Source organism: Myxine glutinosa, chromosome 6 (assembly GCF_964187855.1).
Source record: "Myxine glutinosa chromosome 6, kmMyxGlut1.1, whole genome shotgun sequence".
NCBI lineage: Eukaryota > Metazoa > Chordata > Myxini > Myxiniformes > Myxinidae > Myxine > Myxine glutinosa.
Window position 1 is genome coordinate 122,272,413 of NC_136266.1, and position 20,040 is coordinate 122,292,452.

At 43.0% G+C, this 20,040-nt stretch overlaps 1 protein-coding gene across 2 annotated transcripts in view; it reads left to right on the forward strand.

The window, feature by feature from the left end:
• The window catches only part of LOC137430247 (zinc finger protein 385D-like), a 161,730-nt gene that overhangs the window by 126,274 nt on the left and 15,416 nt on the right, over positions 1-20,040 (forward strand). The window contains exon 3 of one of the 2 annotated variants that reach the window (XM_068120961.2): positions 2,186-2,296. The exons of the other annotated variant lie outside the window; for it this stretch is intronic. Within the exon in view, the coding sequence (XP_067977062.1) occupies positions 2,186-2,296 (111 nt within the window). The remainder of the gene's footprint in view (positions 1-2,185; positions 2,297-20,040) is intronic. 2 annotated transcript variants of the gene reach the window in all.

The following is a 20,040-nucleotide window of genomic DNA, read 5'->3' on the forward strand; positions in this document are numbered from 1 at the left end:
CCATTCGAACCCTAAGAAATTAATTTTCAATTAAGACACTTCAGATCCTCTTAGACTCTTTAGAACCCCAAAGACCCTCAGACTCCTTTCTACACTTTAGACCTTTAGGCCATCACACTTTTCAGACATTTTTATACTCTGTAGACCCCTTTGACCTTTAGATGCTTTTTCGACATTTTATGACCCTTTTGACCCCTTCAGACAATTCTGACCTTTTAGACCTTAAATTATACTTTTTAACCCCTTTGACCTTGACTCTTTAGATTACAATATTTGACCCTTTTGAGCCAATTCGACCTTTTTAGACATTTCAACCTTTATACCCATTTACACCCTTCAGACCATTTGACCTTTACAACTATTCGAACTTTTGACCTTTACACATTTACAACTAGCCCATGGAGACCTTTAATTTGCAATTAACGACCTTTCATTTAGTACTCATATACAGTATATATATTTGTATATATATATATATATATATATATATATATATATATATATATATATATATATATTCAACAATGCAAAGCCAGGATTAGCAAGGCTTGCCCTTACTTTTTTCATCAGGGGTTCCTTTCATTGGATTTCTTTTTAACTCAACCGGACTATGTCCAGCTGAGTTTTTGTCGACACCCAGTGTCCGTTGTCCGTCGTCTGTCTGTCTGTCTGTCGTCTGTAAACAATTCGACGTCTACGCTCTAAAAGTCACAAATCTTGATGAAATTTGATGAAACTTGTTATGCAGCATCTTTAAGACATAAACTAGTTTGGGATTGCATTTAGGCGTTGCACGCCCAAAAATGGGCGCGGCAGGGCGGCCATATTGAAAACTATTTTTGTCATATATTTTTTAGCACATACAAACAATATAGTTTGTGGTTCTATTATGCATATTCTAACCATGTTGATGTAGACCAGTTGAGTTCAGGTTCCCTGGAACCTCTCTAGTTTTCAGTTTATGGTGAGTTCTCAACTAGGACAAGGCAATGAGATAGGGACATAATTTTAAAGACATCTTGAAAAAGTAAGCTCCAGAAATGCCATATATCCATCCAAAACTGGAAATCTCTTAACTCTGACAGAGTGGCTGGGAGAACTTGCATTGAACAGAATCCTTTGAGAGAGATCGGTTGGAGAATCTAAACCTAAAACGTGAACGCTACAAGTTGAAACAGCAACAGTCTGATTCATGAAGACTGTGTTTATCGCTCCTGATGGATGACGGCTTTTGAAGAGGAGGGCCTAAGCCACATAGGAAAAAGGGTGGTTTGGCTTGGAGCACGATAGAGAGCAGCTGAGGAGACTAGGCCCGAGTATGGAATGCACGCATCTTCACTTTGTATGTATGCGTACTCATCTACCCCATTGAATCATCTTTGTTTCTCTTTCAGCCCCCGAGTTCCATTTTATGTGTGTCCTGCCAGGTTTTTAAAAGTAAAACATTAATCGACAGCTTCCTTTCTTGTTCAAATACCTCTACCTCTAGTCTATACTGGAATCTTTTATGAAGCCTGCCATGCTGCTTGGTATCGATGTTGTGTTTTGAGTTTAAGGGGTTTAGTCGCATTGCCATGGTTTGATCAAATGAAGGGGTTAGCTTTTTTTATTTCACTGGCATTCTGGAAAGGGTCTTGGTTGACTGGTTATTTGCCAACCTTAACCACTCAGTTGTTCGAGTAGGAGCACACAGTGGCCTACTATTTTCGAGAGATGCCATGGGATCTTGAACATCAACACTTACAAATATTCAATGTAGGAGGATACCGCTAGGCCCATCGAGCCTGTGAAATGGTTGCAACCTTTGCTTATTTGTCTACGCTCTATCCTTTTAATTCCGAGCATCAAGGAAAGAAGGAGCACGTCCCATTTTTAAAGTCTTTGGAATGACTCGGCCGGGGATTGAACTGCCGGCCTCCCAGACTCGGAGCGGAGGACGCTCTAAACATTACACTTCCGGTCTCGTTAAACGCAGACAGGACAGCTGGCTTTACCTCTACATAAAAAGACTCTCCTGAATAATAATGATGAAAATTGTTGTCAATATTGTTCCTGTTACAAGTGTGATAACATTATATTTCTCAGTTTATAGGAGGTAAGGATGTTCATCGATGTTCTGGAATGTTGAGGGTTCAGTGGATCGGATCAATGTTGCGATGGTCACATGATTGCATGTGTGGAACAGATGGATCCCGTGCAGAAGGCTGTCATAAACCATACATTTGGGGTTCCAGTATCATCCAGGAAGAAAATGCTCATCAGCTGCGACATCTGCCAGCTTCGTTTCAACTCCCAGGTGAGACCAACATGATAGTGCGACGAGGGAACACCGACTCCCCTCAAGGTCTCTTATCGATGCTTTAATTTATCTTTTAAGTATCTCACCTCAGACACTTCTTTTGATGCCTTCCATCACTATTTTGCATCAGTGCCTCACTTTGGTTCTTCTCTTCAACTTCTCAAATTGATATCTCACGAAAGGCACTTCATTCACCTCAATGACTTCCTTTGATGCCTCGCCTCGGTTCATCACTTTGAGGGCCTAGCCTGGTGGCTTCAATCCCTCATTCTGATGTCGCAGCCCAGTCTCCCAACTCGATGCATCACTTCAACTAATCCTATCCCAAAACTTCACCTCCATGCGTTATGTTAGTGGCTCCTACATCACTTCCTCATATTGATGCCTCACCTCAATCTTGCACCTCATTGCTTCAATTTATCCTTTCTTCTCAAAACAATAGCTCTTCTCAATCTGAAAGGCAATTCCTCACTTATATTTTCACTTCGATACTTATTTTCATGCTCTAAACTTAATGCCTTTTGTCCTTTACCTAATTACCTTTCCCAAGTGTTGCACACAGGGTGTGAAGAACCCACACCTTTGTCCATAAAAACATGGAATGTGCTTTCACTGGATTCAGGGATGAATCATTTTACGATTAAATATTGAGCAAATCACCTCTGTAGCGTTATTCCTGACCTGGTGCAATCACAACAGGTCATCTTTCATGGGACAGTGGTGTAGTTATTTGCGCGAAGATTGAGCGCGAAGTATTTTCCTAATGTTAGATTTCTGATAGCGTCCATCTCTGTATCTTTTATCCCTTTGGGTGACATTGCTGCTATGTAGATGTTGATGCATTCCAAAAATAAATAAATGTGAAATTCCTGTTATGTAGATGTTGATGGATTCCCCAAAAAAAAAAAAATATAATAGTGTAATGCAAGTTCCTTTACAAGGAATTCAATGTATGAGGATACCATTAGGCCCATCATTCCTGTGCAATTGTTGCCAAACTATAGTTTTGTCCATATTCTCTCCTTTTTAAATGCCGAGCATCAAGCAAGGAAGCAGTACGTACCATTTTTAACATCTTAGGTGTGGCTCGGCGAGGATGCTCTATAACCACTATGCCATCCTTTCACCACATAATAATCATTATTATAAGAACTAGCAACGGTACCCGCCCTATGGGCGGGGCTTCAATTGGGAGGCCCAAATGAAATGGCAAAATATCAGAAATTGAAGGCTTTTTATTTTATTTTAAACGATTTATATAAACATCCGTTAAATCATATCACACGCAAATCATCAAAATCTAAACAGTATTTGTAGAATTTCAATAAAAGCAACATCACTGTTCATATCGGTAAATATTATTCCATCGTGTTTGGAAAAACTGGAAAATTGGAAAAATTGAAAATTGGAAAATTGGAAAAAACAATATAGCCTATTTTACTCCAGGGGTTTTTGAAAAACTGGAAAATTGGAAAAATTGGAAAAATTGGGGGAAAATTGGGAAAACAATGTAGCCTATTTTACTCCAGGGGGGTTTGGAAAAACTGGAAAATTGGAAAAATTGGAAAATTCGGGGTAAATTGGGAAAACAATATAGCCTATTTTACTCCAGGGGGTTTTGAAAAACTGGAAAATTGGAAAAATTGAAAATTGGAAAATTGGAAAAAACAATATAGCCTATTTTACTCCAGGGGGTTTTGAAAAACTGGAAAATTGGAAAAATTGGAAAAATTGGGGGAAAATTGGGAAAACAATGTAGCCTATTTTACTCCAGGGGGGTTTGGAAAAACTGGAAAATTGGAAAAATTGGAAAATTGGGGGTAAATTGGGAAAACAATATAGCCTATTTTACTCCAGGGGGTTTTGAAAAACTGGAAAATTGGAAAAATTGAAAATTGGAAAAATTGGAAAATTGGGGGAAAATTGGGAAAACAATATAGCCTATTTTACTCCAGGGGATCCCAGGATTACCTGGGAAAACTTCCAAAAAAAACTTCGTTGCGATCGGTTCAGCCGTTTTTGCGGTACCCGGGAACAGACGACAGAGACATTTGGCGAATTATAGTAAGATGTATGGCTACAAAGGAGGTAGAAAGTTATTTTACACTTTCAAAAGGGTTTCAGAGCCAAAAAACATGACTTGACTCCATCAGCATCAAGAAACCTGCCCACCGATGGGAAAATGTGTCACAGATTTTGGAAACTACTCCAGAGAACAGAATTGACATCTGTGCCAAGTTTCCCGAACACAGGACTATTCTTTCCTAGTTTAGGATGTAGGGAATTTTTCTTCTCATTGTAATTACTAGGGCATGCCCGTACTATATATATATCGAAAATTATATCCCCCCCCCCCCCTCTATTTACATGAAATGGTTTGGTCCATTCGCAAAGCCAAAGCGAACGGCTTGCGAGTACGGTGACAATCCCCCCCCCCTCTATTTACATGAAATGGTTTGGTCCATTCGCAACGGTCCATTGGAGGGTCTCGCGAGATCTTGGAGACGGCGGCAGGGATTTTCGAAGCTCCACACGGTCTCCACGTTTTTCGAAGTTAAGTCTGTTCACAATTGTATTTTGTCGAAACTGTATTTATCTTTCGGTGTGTGAAGTTATTGTGTGCAACTTTGGTTGTTTCTCGGTGTTTATCTTTCATAAATTGATCGTCTGTTTGCCGTGTCGCGAGCAAGGCCTTGTACAGTGTGCACTGTACAACCTTGAGGCTTTGTTTTTCTCTCAGTGGTCCGTCGTTTGTGATCCAATAACTTTCGTTCTCTGTATTCCCAGTCTTTTCACCCATAGCCTCCTTCCTTGTGTAAATCTCAACTCAAAAAAAAAAAAAAAAAAATTCCTTCTCTGTTCTCATTCGTTTATTCATTCTTATTCGTTCGTTCGTTCTTCGACCACGTGTTTTCTCCCCCATTTCCCCAGATAGTTTTCACTCATTAACCTTCAATGTTTACACTTTCCCCTCAAGTTATGTATTCCGTCATATTTTATAACACCTTTTTCTTCTTCTTCTTTAAAAGGCTGCTTTCGACTTGCTCACCAAATCAATTCATCCCAAAAAAAATATCCATCTCCTATAGTGCCTTTGTTCTACATTCCCTAAACTCTCCTGCACTCCATCCTCCATCCAGCGTCCTTAAACGTATTTTTAACTCGAAGGTCACAAGAAACTCATTTTGCAATAAATGTTCGTTTCCCATAAATCGTACACTTTCAAAAATCCAATCTCACCCCTCCCCTCCAAATCTTCCCCATAACCCCTCCCCTCCAAATCTTCCCCATCACCCCTCCCCTCCAAATCTTCCCCATCACCCATCCCTTTCAAATCTCCCCCCTTGCCCCCTCCCTCCTAAACTACCTCCTCACCCCTCCCCGCCAAGACGCCCCCTCGCCCCTCCCCTCCTAGACTCCTGCCTCACCCCTCCCCTCCAAATCTCCCCCATATCCCATCCCTTTCAAATCCCTCCCCTTGTCCCTTCCCTCCCAAACTCCCCCCTCACCCCTCCCCTTCAAATCTCCCCACCCTCATTGCTTCTCAATTTCCCCCCGCTCACTCCCCCTCCTCAAAGCGTCCTCCCCGCTTCTTCCCCCTTCAAACTCTCACCTCCATCTCCCCCAACCTTCTGCCTCGCTCTTCCCCCTCCTCAAATAACACCTCATTGTGGCTCACCCAATCACCATCAAACTTTTTGTCCGCCCCATCCTTCCCTTTCTCCGAGCTATTCTGAAATCTCTGACACACCTTCAACAGCTCTCCCTACCTCTTCCACCTCTTCCACATCTTACCCTACCCCTCCTCCCCCCTGTTCTGTATCTGATGCTCCCCCTTCCTCTTCATTAACGGTATGGACCTCAAACATCCGGGGCCTTCGTTCAAACTTAACCGATCTCTCCATACAGGTTGCTTCTGTCAAACCAGACGTGATCTGCTTAACAGAAACTTTCCTCCTTTATGATGTCTCTGATTCCATAGTATCTCTCCCGGGCTACTCCCTCCTCCGGTATGATAGACCTGAACCTCGTCCTGGAGGCGGGGTTGCTATCTTTATCAAAAACTCTCTTCCTCACTCGCCCTGCACTGCACTCTCTCCACCTCACCCCCAGGAATACCTCTGGCTACGGCTTCCCCTTCGCTCCCACCTCTTGTTCATATGTGTGTTGTACCGTCCACCAAACAGTGATGACTCCATCTACATCTCGCTGTCTGATGATATGGACCAACTTCTATCTACTCATCCCAACTCTCTCTTCCTCATATGTGGTGATTTCAACTGTCATCATGCCAGTTGGCTGGGTGTGGGTACCTCTCTCACCAGCCATGGCTCCTCAGCAAAGGACTTCTGCGACTCACTGGGACTGACACAATCTGTCAATTTCCCGACCCGGATCTCAGTCAACGGAACATCTTCTCTTCTGGACTTGGTTATGTCTAACTTCCCTGAAAATGTCTGCTGCTCTTCTTCTGCTCCGATCGGAACATCTGATCATGTCCTTGTTAAAGTGGACATCTCTCTGACCATCCTCAGGGAGCCTGCTCAGCGTCGACGAGTCTGGCATTTCACTCAGGCCAACTGGCACGGTCTTCAAGCAGCCATCAATCATCTGGACTGGTCTCCCATCTCTACCACCTCTGACATCAACTCATCCTGGGAATTCTTCCAAAGTAAATTGCTCTCTCTCATGCACAGATTTATCCCATCTCGTCTTCAGTTGTCATACCCTTCCTCCCGTCCATGGTACACGGAATCTTGTGGTGAGGCTGTTGCCCAGAAACAACTTGCCTTCGTCTCCTGGAAAGCAAATCCAACGGAAGGAAATCTCATTTCCTTCCACAAAGCCCGAAACAAGTGTGTGTCCACCCTCAGGAGAGCCAGGAAACAATATCTCTCCGTTCTCAAGACCGAACTCTCTTATCTGTCTCCCTCTTCCAAATCCTGGTGGCGTCTGGTCAAATCCGTTTCTGGTGTTTGTTCCCCCTCCATCCCCTCCCTTACCTCAAACGGCTACACAGCTGACTCCGCACGTGAAAAAGCTGAATGCCTCAACTCTGTGTTTGCCTCTAAATCTTGTGTCCCAAACCCATCCCTCTCTGTACCCACCATACCCAGTCGTACCCTGCTGCTCCTGGACTCCGTGTCCTTTCCTCCTGACAAGGTGGAAAAGTTTCTGTCAACCCTCGACTCTGATTCTGCAACTGGACCCGACGGCATCAGCCCACGGGTCCTAAAATCCTGCTCTGCTGCTCTATCTCACCCTCTCTCTGTTCTCTTCACCCTCTCTTTTGCTCAAGGTCAACTGCCATCTGCTTGGAAATCAGCCAACATCACCGCTTTGCACAAAAAAGGTGCAAAAACAGATCCTAGCAACTACAGACCAATCAGCCTTCTCCCAATTATCAGCAAAGTCATGGAATCCATCATTGCTTCTGATATGAAATCTTTCCTCTTCTCCAATGGCTTGATCTCTGATCATCAATTTGGTTTCAGACCAGGTCACTCTACTCTGGACATGCTGCTTCTGCTGTCTCAACAATGGATGGAGGTCCTCAATGCCAAACAGGAAATTAGAGCTGTCTCCCTCGACATATCACGTGCCTTCGACACGGTCTGGCACCCCGCTCTGCTCACCAAACTCTCCTCCTTTGGTATCCATGGAAATCTCCACGCATGGCTGGCGGACTTCCTCTCTAGTCGTCGTCAACGTGTGGCCCTGAATGGGTTTCTCTCATCTCCTCTTCCTGTTCAGGCTGGAGTTCCCCAAGGCAGTGTTCTGGGCCCCGTGCTTTTTCTGGTCTTCATCAATGATCTCTCTGACTCTCTCGAAAATCCTCTCTATCTCTTTGCTGATGACTCCACCCTCTGCCGCTCCATTCCTCTTCCCTCAGATCGGCAGTCTGCTGCCTCCTCACTCTCTGAAGACCTGGACAAAATCACAGACTGGTCAAACAAGTGGAACATGTCTTTCAATCCTGACAAATCTCACACTCTTACTATGTCTCTCCGAAAAGATCGACTGGACAACCCTCCCATCTACTTTCTCAACAATCCTCTCCAAGAAGTTCTGTCGCTCAAGATTTTGGGTCTCACTATCTGCCATGATCTTTCTTGGGAAAACCACATTTCCAAGCTGGCCTCCAAAGCCAGTCGCCGACTGGGCATCCTCCGTCGTGCGAAGTCCTTCCTCGGCACACCTGAGCTCCTCACCACATACAAGGCTTTCATCCGCAGCTCAATGGAATACTGTTCTCCCCTATGGGCCGGTGCTCCTGCCTCACACCTAGCTCGGCTTCACGCTGTTGAAACCAAAGCTTTCAGAATTATTGGAATCTCCCGCGATGAAGCTATCTCTGAGGGCCTTTCACTCACTCACCGCAGGCAGGTAGGTGGTCTTTCTGTCTTCTACCGACTCCTCTCCGGCCTTGCACCCCCAGCTCTCTCTGTGCTCTGTCCCCCAAATATTCCTACAGGTCGCACAAGATCTGCCAGCAACCCTCTGATGGTTAAACTGCCGAAATCTCGGCTCTCCGCTCACCTTCACTCTTTCATTCCTCTTTTCTCCCGCCTCTGGAACAAACTCCCTCACTCCCTTCAATCCCACTCCTCCCTCCAGGTCTTTAAAACAGCTGTTCACCACCATCTCTTATCTTCCCCCATCCAAAACCTTGATCTTTTCTACCCCCGCTAATTCACCCCAGATCCACCTTGTTTGAAATTCCAACTTCTTTCCTGGAAGTCCTGGCAGTGTCCATATGTTTTATACCTCTCCCACTGCCCCCTTCCCACGCCCCCCCCAAAGCCCTCGCCCTCTCTCAGATCTCTCGATGTCTCCATGTCTCTCGGTCCCTGCTCTCAAATGTTGTGTTTGTGTCCTTCCCCCTCTCTCCCCATCTTGTCTACCGCTCCCTATGTTATATGTTTTATGTGTCGGTTTGTCTTTCTGTGTGATTAATGTTCGCTCTTTCACGAGCCTCGATATTGTATACAAAAAAAAAAAAAAAAAAAAAAAAAAAAAAAAAAAAAAAAAAAAAAAAAACGCCAAAGCGAACGGCGAACGGCTTGCGAGTACAGTGACAATCCCCCCCCCTCTATTTACATGAATGGTTTGGTCCATTCGCAACGACCACAGAACCCCCCCCCCTCTATTTACATGAAATGGTTCGGTCCAAAGCGAACGGCTTCCGGAGTTTGGTAAAGAAATCGCCATCGCGTACACAAACGCGCAGGAAAGCGAATGAATCGCAAATTCGTTTTTATTAGTTTTAAAACATAGTTTAACGCCAACATAGTTTGCAAACGTGAAATAAATGAATACGCTCTCAAATGTGCCATCCGAGGCAGAGTGTGCCCGCCACGTTCGGCACACGCGATCGTTCGCTGCTCTCTGATTGGTTGAATCGTTTTTTGGACATAGCTCGGTAAGTAATTGTCCGATTAATATGAAACCTTGAAAAGGCACATCCTCGGGTCCCCAGCAATATACCTGGCAAGTTAAAAGTATATCGGACCCGTGGTTGTCGAGAAACAGCGGTCACAGACAAACAAACAAACGTACAGACAGACAGACAGAGATTACTGGAATTATAGATAGATTGTAGCACTTTTTTGCATTGTTTATGTTCAAAATGACCTGGCAGGATGGTGCACACTCACCTCCAAGATGTCGAGCCTGGGTTGGAATCTCTGCCTAGCTATAAACCATCATCCTGGTGTTTCACAGGCAGGGTGATTCATTGACGCGTGTGCCATCCCTCTGATGGACTACAACTGGGAAGGCAATGGCAAACCACCCAGTATAATCTTGTTCAAGAAACTACGTCACAGCACAGATGCTCTGTCATAGATTATGGTACATCAGCATCAGAAATGTTCAAAATGTTACTGTAATGTGCAGATTAAATTACATTACAAACAAGCCTGCAGTATGTCTGGGTCAAGGGCATTGGTGGTGGATCGGTTGCAATCCGCTGAGCTTGGCACAGCCCTCATCAAGCCATTTGTCTTTGTTCCAGCCTTTGCTTTGCCATCCATCTACTTTAAACGAAAGCCCTGAAATCAATACCCTGATTTAGTGTTAAACCCAAGTTTCTGCTCCACGTTTGCCCACAGGACTGCTGGATGCAACAAAGTTTGGTCACATGGCTTATAATTCGTTTATCGTACCAGTGATTTTGTAATATTCATCCACAACTAAGACAACGAACGTACAAACAGGGGAAACGCTGACACATTCTTGGCTCCGAATCAAGCGGAGAATCAAAATCTCATTCATTGCATTTTTCTTCCAAAATATACTTATGTATAGAGATTAAAACAAATGTTCTAACAAGATGGTAGTCTGAGTTCAATTCCTCACCCAACTACAAACTGTCTGATTGGTGCTTGGCAGACAGGGTGTTGTATCACTCAGATTGACGTTAAGCTGGGTGTCCCTTCTCCCAGCATTGGTTGAATGAATGAATGATCGTTTTAAGGCCATTTTCCCTGCTTGAGCCTTGCGGGCCCCATGACCTCATGGTTCCCTTTTTGAGGCAGTTTTTATGGCCGGATGTCCTCCTGACGCCAACCCGTAGTCGCCTCTTATGATGCGCAGGGATACGGTGTACCTATTCTAGGTCGGGGTACACACCGGGATCATTCATCACAGCAAGCTGGTACTCAATTTGCCGACCCCTGGAGGATGACAGGCTGAGTCAACCGTCAACCCCCCTGGTGTTAATTCAGCGATCGACCGGGATTCGAATCCAGGATCCTAGGATCCCAAGCCGGTACCCGAACCGCTAAGCCAACACCAGGCTCCTTCTCCCAGCATTGAATGAATGAATGAATGAATGATCGTTTTGAGGCCATTTTCCCCGCTGGAGCAGGGGTTAGCCTTGCGGGCCCCATGACAATCATGGTTCCCTGTTTGAGGCAATGTTTTTATGGCCAGATGCCCTTCCTGACGCCAACCCTTGGTCGCCTCTTACGATGTGCAGGGATACGGTGTACCTATTCTAAACCGGGGTACACACCATGATCATTCATCCCAGCAAGCTGGTACTCAATTTGCCGACCTCGGAAGGATGACAGGCTGAGTCAACCGCCCTGGTGTTAATTCGGCGATCGACCGGGATTATGAACTCAGGATCCTAGGATCCCAAGCCGGCACCCTAACCGCTAAGCCAACACCAGGCTTCTGCATATGTATACTCTCATGTTTTGTCTTTTTGCCAAGTTTGAACAACATCGGTCCATGCATGTCCGATAAATGGTTGGGGACATGTTTAACTAACAAAATGGCCACCAGTCGGCCATCTTGGATTTGATCCAGAAAAACAATGACGTGCATATGTAAGCCATAATTGTTACCTCCGCCACCAAAGGTGGATGTAGGTTATGTTTTCACCACTGTCTATCTGTTTGTCCCTTTTGTTTGTGAACAATAAATCTCAAAAAGTTGTGGACGGATTCGGACAAAACTTGGTGGACCGGTTGTGTGTGTGATGAGGAAGAATTTATTCGATTTTGGTGAAGATCTGAATATGGATTCGTATATCCGAATTATAAAAAATTTTCAGTGATACTTCCCCAGTGAGTAATAGGGCTAAAACTAACATATAGCAGGATATCTCAAAAAGTTATGGACGGATTTGAACGAAACTTGGTGGAGAGGTTGTGTGTTTGACAAGGAGGAATCGATTCAATTTTGGTGAAGATCGGGATCCGGCTAGTATAATTTTTAAAGTGATTCTTCACCATTGGGAGATCAGGCCCAAAACGATACAAAGGAGGATAATTCAAAAAGTTGTGGACGGATGATTTTGATTCAATGTGATTCTGTATTGTGGTTTTCTGGTTATCTGTGCGTCAAGTTGAAACAATATTGGTAAATGCATGTCCGAGAAATGGTTGAGGACGTGTTCAACATCAAGGTTTTTTTAAAACTAAAATGGCCACCATTCGGCCATATTTGTTCGCATCGCAAAACAAAATGATGTGCATATGTATATCATCATTGTCTTTGTGCCAAGTATGAACAAAATCGGTCCTTATTTGTCCGAGATATGGTTGCGGACACACGCGCAGACGGATGGACAGACGAGAACCAATCCATAAGCCCCTGTTTCAGACTAAGTCCAATGGGGGCCAATAACCCATGCACTCTTCTTTTATTATTGCATCTTTTTATTATTTTCTTCCTTTTACTCATGTCATTAAGTTTTGAAATAAGAATTTTCGAATGTAGAGTAGCTGTGCATTACACTCCGGTGAGCTTGCAATCGATAAGAGGACAAAATCCTCAAATCCTCGTGAAAATATCTGTCCTTGATTTGTTTTTCATACACAAAATCTAGGCTCCTGGAAGAGCGAGGTGGACGCAGGGAAAAAAAGGCAACATAGCGACAGTGAGGCAGCAGGTGGATGCAACAAGTGAATGAGGAGAGAGAAGGACACCTGCCAGTAAGAGTGTTGGAATAATCATAACCAATCCTTTCACGTCATGAGGAGCATTGGAGCTGCCGAAGCAGTTTCATTGGCTAAGGAGTACAATCCTGGATGGGTCCTACGGAAGAAACTCGAATGGCTTTCCCCAGTAAGCTGGTACTCATTTCGCCAATCTTAAAGGATGACAGGCTGAGTCAACCCACGTGGTGTTAAACTGGTTCTACAAATGGAATCAAGGAACAAATGAGTTGAGGTGCGCAATGAGCCTGGATTTTTTGGAGTTGAACAAGACCGTTACTGGAAGCACATGGGTTTTCTTGAGGGGCCCATGAGAGATGAATGGCTGAGAGAGCAGAGGAATATAGGACCAGAAAAGAGGTGGTATAAAACTAAGAGAGGCCATTGACCTGTCTATTGTTTGAGAGCAATAAGCCTTCTGCTTCTGCCTCATCATAAGAAATGACAATAAAATTGAGAGCTTCAGATCCCACATAATCCAGGAAAGAAAGATGTGAACATGGGGCACCAGGCTATAGGGGAAAGCAATCCTTCATTTATCTAGTGACAAAGATCTTGTAGGCTATGAATATTTCTGATATTTCAAGGAATTACTTGGAATGATGGAAGATGCCCACATGAGTAGTTCCGCAACAGGCTTTGGAAGCCAGCTCTGCTTTAAGGGCAGCTCAGGAGAGGTCATGGCTCATGCTGAGGCATAGAAGTTAAAAATACCGTATCTTTTGCAGAGGCATTGACTGAACAAATTGAGGAAGTCAGAAAGCCAGATACGAGGGAGGCCTTGTATGCCGCAGGCAGAAAACAAGCTTGATAAGAAGAGCAAGATGCCAGATGCTGTTGAATGCCCAATATAGGTGAAGACAGATTGTTCTGTCCTCTTGTTTAGCACTTTTGGCCTACGACTATCGCTGAGAGTGAAGCAGCACAATGTCCAGAGGTGAGTGACAAGGTTTAATGGAAACTGATCGTGAGAGATCAGGCTGGTTGAAAAGACGAAAGGATTGATGTCAGCAGGCGATGATGCCAATAGAGTTGAGGGCATTTGATCGATAAGATCCATGACAACTCACAATTGGAAGTAAGCGTAGCCACCTGTAGTCGGAAGGACCCATTGCACTATGGGAAGATGCTCATGTTCTGCAGTCACCTTCAGGGTGAAAGAGGTTATAGTATGGTAAACTCACGATTACAAAGGATTCTTTCAGAGAGGAGTTGAAGTTCATGAGGTTGGATGTCATTCAGCGCAAAAGTTTAATATTTTAATAACAAGCAAAAGTCAATGGCAGACAGCATGTCAGACACACAGTATACAATATGTCTCAACTCACAAACATTATCCAGTGTTGATGTATTTCTCGACATCGACATGCGTTTGAATGTGGGGCTTCACCCTAATCTGCTCTACTTTCCATAATAATGGATGGAGTTCATTTATCTCAAGAATGAGGTCAGGTCTGTCCATGTGGAAACATCCCACGTTCCCCCCACAATTTGGCATCCAGCTTTCCTTGTTAGGTTCACCAATGGCATGTAGGGACCTCTGGATGCCTGGCAGGCATGTTTTATTCGCACATGTAAACAGCATGCCTCCTTTGATGGGCATCTTTTCTTCTGCTCTTTCCATCGAGCCTGGTGATACCTACTGCTGTGTTTTAGGAACAATTATTTTTTTCTTTCTTTGTATAAATGACATATTTTGCTCCCTGGATAACCCCCATTCCACTTTGCCAATGATTCCATGCTTTACTGGAACAATCTCTACATCTCTAGTGTTGGGCACGCAGCATCTGCATCCATTTAAACTTATCTAATCTCGAGAAGTTTGCAATCGGCTTTCACATCACGAATGCGATATTGAAGCCATGCAAGTCTCATATAATTACTCCCTTTACTCCGGAAAAATCATTCTTTGTTATATATTCTGCACTTTTGCCTTCTTCCTTTCTCACATTCTCGAGACTTGCCAGTCTTTCAACCTTCTTGACTTTACCATGAGATATTACCCGTCATGTAAGATTACATTTCTGTGAACTTTGCGTACTCCACCACAACACGTGGCACCCTTCTCCTCAACACGTCAAAGCATTTTGTGTAAGGTGCTCCTCTCCTCTTGCGCAGCCAGAGCTTCTGGGTCCCATCTTGTACTCCTGGAAGTGGGCTGACACCTTTACCTTAAAAAAGATTTCCCATGATTTTTAATGATATCTGAACGAAATCTGAAAAAGATTCTTCAAATCTCATAAGAAGTGTTTTTGCAGGGGTGGAGGACATCTCTGTTGAAACTCTGCAGGAGAAGGTTGAGGCACGTGGTCTTGTCCTGTCCCTTTTCAGACAAGCTAGTGGTGAGCTCTCTATGTTTTATCCAATCATGGCTGCCTCTGCAGTCCTTCGGGATGGTGCTTTTAAAGCCATTTTAATCCCCCATAACTGCACACGATCTTTTCTCCTCCATTGTAAATTGGCTTCCTTGATGATTGGCATCATCGCCTGCAAGTCTTCGACTGATGACTGTCACCAAAGTGCGTGTTGAGTGAGTTCAGTGAATCATTTGAAGTGAAGTGTGGGCAGGAGCTCCATCGCTTTGAATCCATTGCTCCTCTCCACTAACTCCCCATGCATTGGATCCTCCAAAACTTCCCAAGAACTTGGATGTGACGTGTTTCGTATTGACAGTCAATGTCTTGTCTGTGTTGTCATCAAAACAGGAAGGGATGAAGATTCCACGTTTACCGTTTGCGACCCAGGTAGTGCATTTTTCTGAGTGAAGAGGACACTCAAACACTGGATCGGGGTCGGGGGCTTCTGCCCAGTGAATCACAAACAACATCAATGTTCCCAGGAGACCTTACATCTTGAGGACGTCCTGAATGTGTTGGTCCTCCAGCACTTTTACTGTTGAGATTTGCGACAGTGCCTTGTTTTCTGAACTTCTTGACCCAGGCAATTATCCGTGAATTGCAGGACCCAGTGTAAGTTCCAAACTCACGTTTACATTCGATTTGAGTCTTCTTGTAGGAGTCTGTTTCAAGAAAGCTCTCCACAGAATGTCTTTTGCCTAATTGTCCATGTCTATCTTTACAAAGGGTATCCATGTCTATCCGTTTTTGGGGGTCGCCCTTTACTTTAATTGAATACGTTCTTTTCTTTAAACTTGTTGCATCCATATCTCTGGCTTTTGCAAAAGCCTCGTTTACATGGCTTGATGTAATTATGAAAATGAGCAACCTTTCTTGATCATTATGTCAGGCAGAGTGCCAAAATGGTTCAGTAACTATAATTCATTGTGGGGTTAAATTGCATTAGGCATTTGTAAATAGAAGTAAAAATAAAATGAATTGCAACTCCAGATTTGATGGCACATTACAGTGTTCATAGGTTTCTATAAAGTTACCACGCAAACATTAATGTTTTGCTGTTACATCGCGTTGAATTACATTTTCACCTCCGTCGTTTATATTTGAGTAATCGGTCACCCCAGGATATGAGTTTATTGCATGTATTATATATATTTCCTTTTCATCATCGCACCCCCAACCTTCATTCCCACATCGTCCACCTCGCTAATAAAACTTCATGGTTGCAGTCGTTTTCATGATGGGAGTAGAATAATATTTATAGGTCTTCTGTTGGCAGGGAAGTTAGGGGGAGATATTTGTTAAATCTGTGCTATGTTTCTTTATCTGGTTCATAGAACCTTGTGCATAACCTTGTCCTGAAGGTATAAATGGTATCAATGTCGCAAAATAATAAAAATGGTACTGTTGGAAATAATCGATTTTCTTGGTTGAAAGGTATCAATTGATTTTCTTGGAACAAAAATTAGTGTCCATTTAATCATAAACATGTCTGTTTTAAACCCCTATTAATGCAGCGATGCCAACATTTATTATTCTTCTAGTAGTTAAGCGCAGTCAAAATGATGAGTGTCCCTTTCATATTTTCACACGATTTAGCCATGAAAACGCAGGTTAATATATAATACAGTCCAACAAATGAGACTTTCCCTGGGGAGAATTAGCAGTGAGGGTACTATTTGTCAACCAAATACACAGTTTCTGTTATACAGACATACCTAAACAGACATACCTGGTGTTGGCCTAATGGTTCGGGTGGCGGGCTTGCGATCATAAGGTCCTGAATTAGAATCCCATTGAATTAACGCCTGGTGGGGTTGATTCAGCCTGTCATCCTTCAGAGGTCAGCAAAATGAGTACCAGATAACTGGTTATAGAGAGGTGGCAGACACGCCCACATAAATGATGCAACCAGCAGCCGGGTGGCTGCACATGAACCACCCACAACCTAAACAGACGCCATCTTCAAAACAACAACTACAACTTCAATCACAACAAAAATCAGGCAAATTGCATGCTCATCTATTTATTTGGATTGCATACACTAGCGACGGTACCCGCCCCATGGGCGGGGCTTCAATGAATAAATTAATGAATGAATGAATGTAATGAATAATGCCATGGCGTCGCGTTGGCAGCAGCGACAATATAAAAATGTTTGCCAAGAACTTTAAAGAGAGAAAAGGAACTTTTATCAGCAATGTCGTCCATCCTGAAGTTCGAAGCTGAAGAAGAAGTACAAATTCATTCCATTTTTTTTTCCTAAAGAAAAGCGTACAGTTGATATCACGATTTGAAACACGATGGAATAATATTTACCGATATGAACAGTGATGTGGTTTTTTAATTGAAATTCTACAAATACTGTTTACATTTTGATGATTTGCATGTGATATGATTTAACGGATGTTATAAATCGTATAAATAATCATTTGTGCCTCCCAATTGAAGCCGGTACCGTTGCTAGTAATATATAATGGCGCTACAACTATTTTTTACTGCTTTGCTTTGAAGAACGGGAATGAAGGGGGAGGAGCATGGTAATATGTCTGGTAGAAGGCCTTGGGTGGTGAGGGGGCTTGAAGCCAGATTTTAATCTTACAGCCGCCATGTTGGTGCTCGCCATCACTGCGATGTGAAGCAAAACACGCCTCAGAGCTGTCACATTCACAATCGCTATGTAGTATGTACTCCCGATACGTGTTTCCTTCATTGTAAAAACTACCAAGTCAATAGTTAAAAGGATTTTGAGCCGATAGGTGTTACGGCCTTGGCAAGATCGATGGGGACAGCGATCTGTTAGCTTATACACTGCCCAAATAGCTATGTGGAATTCTCTCATGCAGAGATTAAACCCATGTCGTTTGAAATTTGGCCGAGGTCATGAGGTACTTTTAATGATGTTTACATATGAATCAAAAAGAATATAATTGGTTTTGGGTCGTCCTTTCCGCATATCTCGTGGGATTGTGAGTTGGAGAGACGACCGTGATGGTGGGGAGGGGGTTGGCATTCTCTCAAGCCGGATTCAACCCATGTCCTTATAAAATGTCTTTGTCTGATGTCATTATTTTTAACTGTGTGTTTTCATTCGTCAGGTTGCGATCGGTGCAGCCGTTTGTGCGGTACCCGGGAAAATAACGTTATGCAGGAGTCCAAACCTGAAAATGCCTGAGACCAAAGCTGAAATTGGAAAAACAATATAGCCTATTTTACTCCAGACGGTCCCAGGATTACCCACCCAAAATATCATTGCGATCGGTACAGCCGTTTTTGCGGTACCTGGGAACGGACGGACGGACAGACGGACATTTGATGAATTATAGTAAGACGAAGAAAACCCCTTCTGTATTTTTACACTAATCAGCCTTGAAAACTCGGCCTACATCCAAAATTACGCACAAAAACCTTCATTTATTACACAAATTGCTGATCCCTTTATTTGGGTGGTGTATAGACAACATACCGCTACAACCCAGATTACATACATGAAGCAAAAACATGCCTATTGATTATGATGGACAACCATTCTGTTTTTCTTGAAAACTCAGGCTAAAATCAAAATTACAGGCAAAAACCTTAATTTATTAAACAAATTGCTCATCCCTTTATTTGGGTGGTGTATAGGCCACAGACCACTGCCCCGCCATTGCTCCCTAAAATAATAAAAAAGTACCCGGGTCACATAAATTGAGCAAAAACATGCCTGCTGCTTATGCACATATATAATACATCGTGGTTAAATAGCTCGGACAATTCCAATTGAAGATCCGAGTGGAGGAAGTACTTAAGTCACAAAATGTAAAATTATTACAGACATGGATTGTTACCATATTGTGGATGGAGTTCCTGGTTCTAACTCACTTTGCCCAAAAATGTGACTTAAGTACTTCTTCCACTCAGGTCTTCAAATGCACCGGGCCATGGCTGACACAGGAGGCCTGAGGCCTGAGGCCCATGTGCCTTCACAAAATGGCAGACGTGTTTTTTTTTCAGCTTAAATTTTTAGGTGGAGTCGGGCCAGTTGTCCAACCAACGCGTCCGTCCACACATACATGCATACGTTGTCCAAAAAACAAACTGGCTTTATATACAGGGTGAAAAAGAAATGACTAGATATTTTTAATATGCCATAAATTTATTACATTAATATAATTAGTGTTTTTTAGTGAAAAGTTATTCTGTAATATGTGGAAATGAAAAGTTGTTCTATTATTTTCTACACAATATTAAGCTGTTTTATGCTATGCTGATGTCAAATAAAAAAGTTACAAAGCAATAAAAATATCGAGTCCATTCTGTTACACCCTGTTACACCCTGACGGCAGGAGGCCTTTCGAACAGTGGTTCCCAAACTATTTTGTCCACGACCCCAAATTTTAAATCATATTTGCCTTATGACCCAAACAGTACTGGACCCTACTTGATTCTAGTACCAATGATAAAAGTTGTCAGAGAAAATGTGTTTGATGTGAAAATTCCCCCCAAAAAACAGGATTTTGAGGGGATCTTTTCAAGTTTGGGTCGTGACGCTGCGTTTGGAAACCTTTGATTTAGAAGGACAAGGAGAGCACACAAGATTATATATAGTAATATTTTTGGAAGCAATATAAAAATATATTAGAATACACGGAATGATTACAGGATCGAGTCGAAATACAGTTATAAAGAAGTAATCAAAATGAACATGGAAATTAAAAGATTGAGTCCAAACACTGATAGCTATGTTAGCTTTTGGCCGACTTTGAGTTCAGTTACTTTGGAATACCATTTTCTTACTCCAAAGATTCATGAATGGGTAACAGAAGTCGGCCAATCAAGCAGTATAATGAAGTTTCAAATTTGACTTGCATTTTTGTTCATAAAAGGCAGGAAGTAATTTAATTAGATAATTTTTTTTTACTGAAGAAGTTATTTTAATGTGTTGCTAACGAAT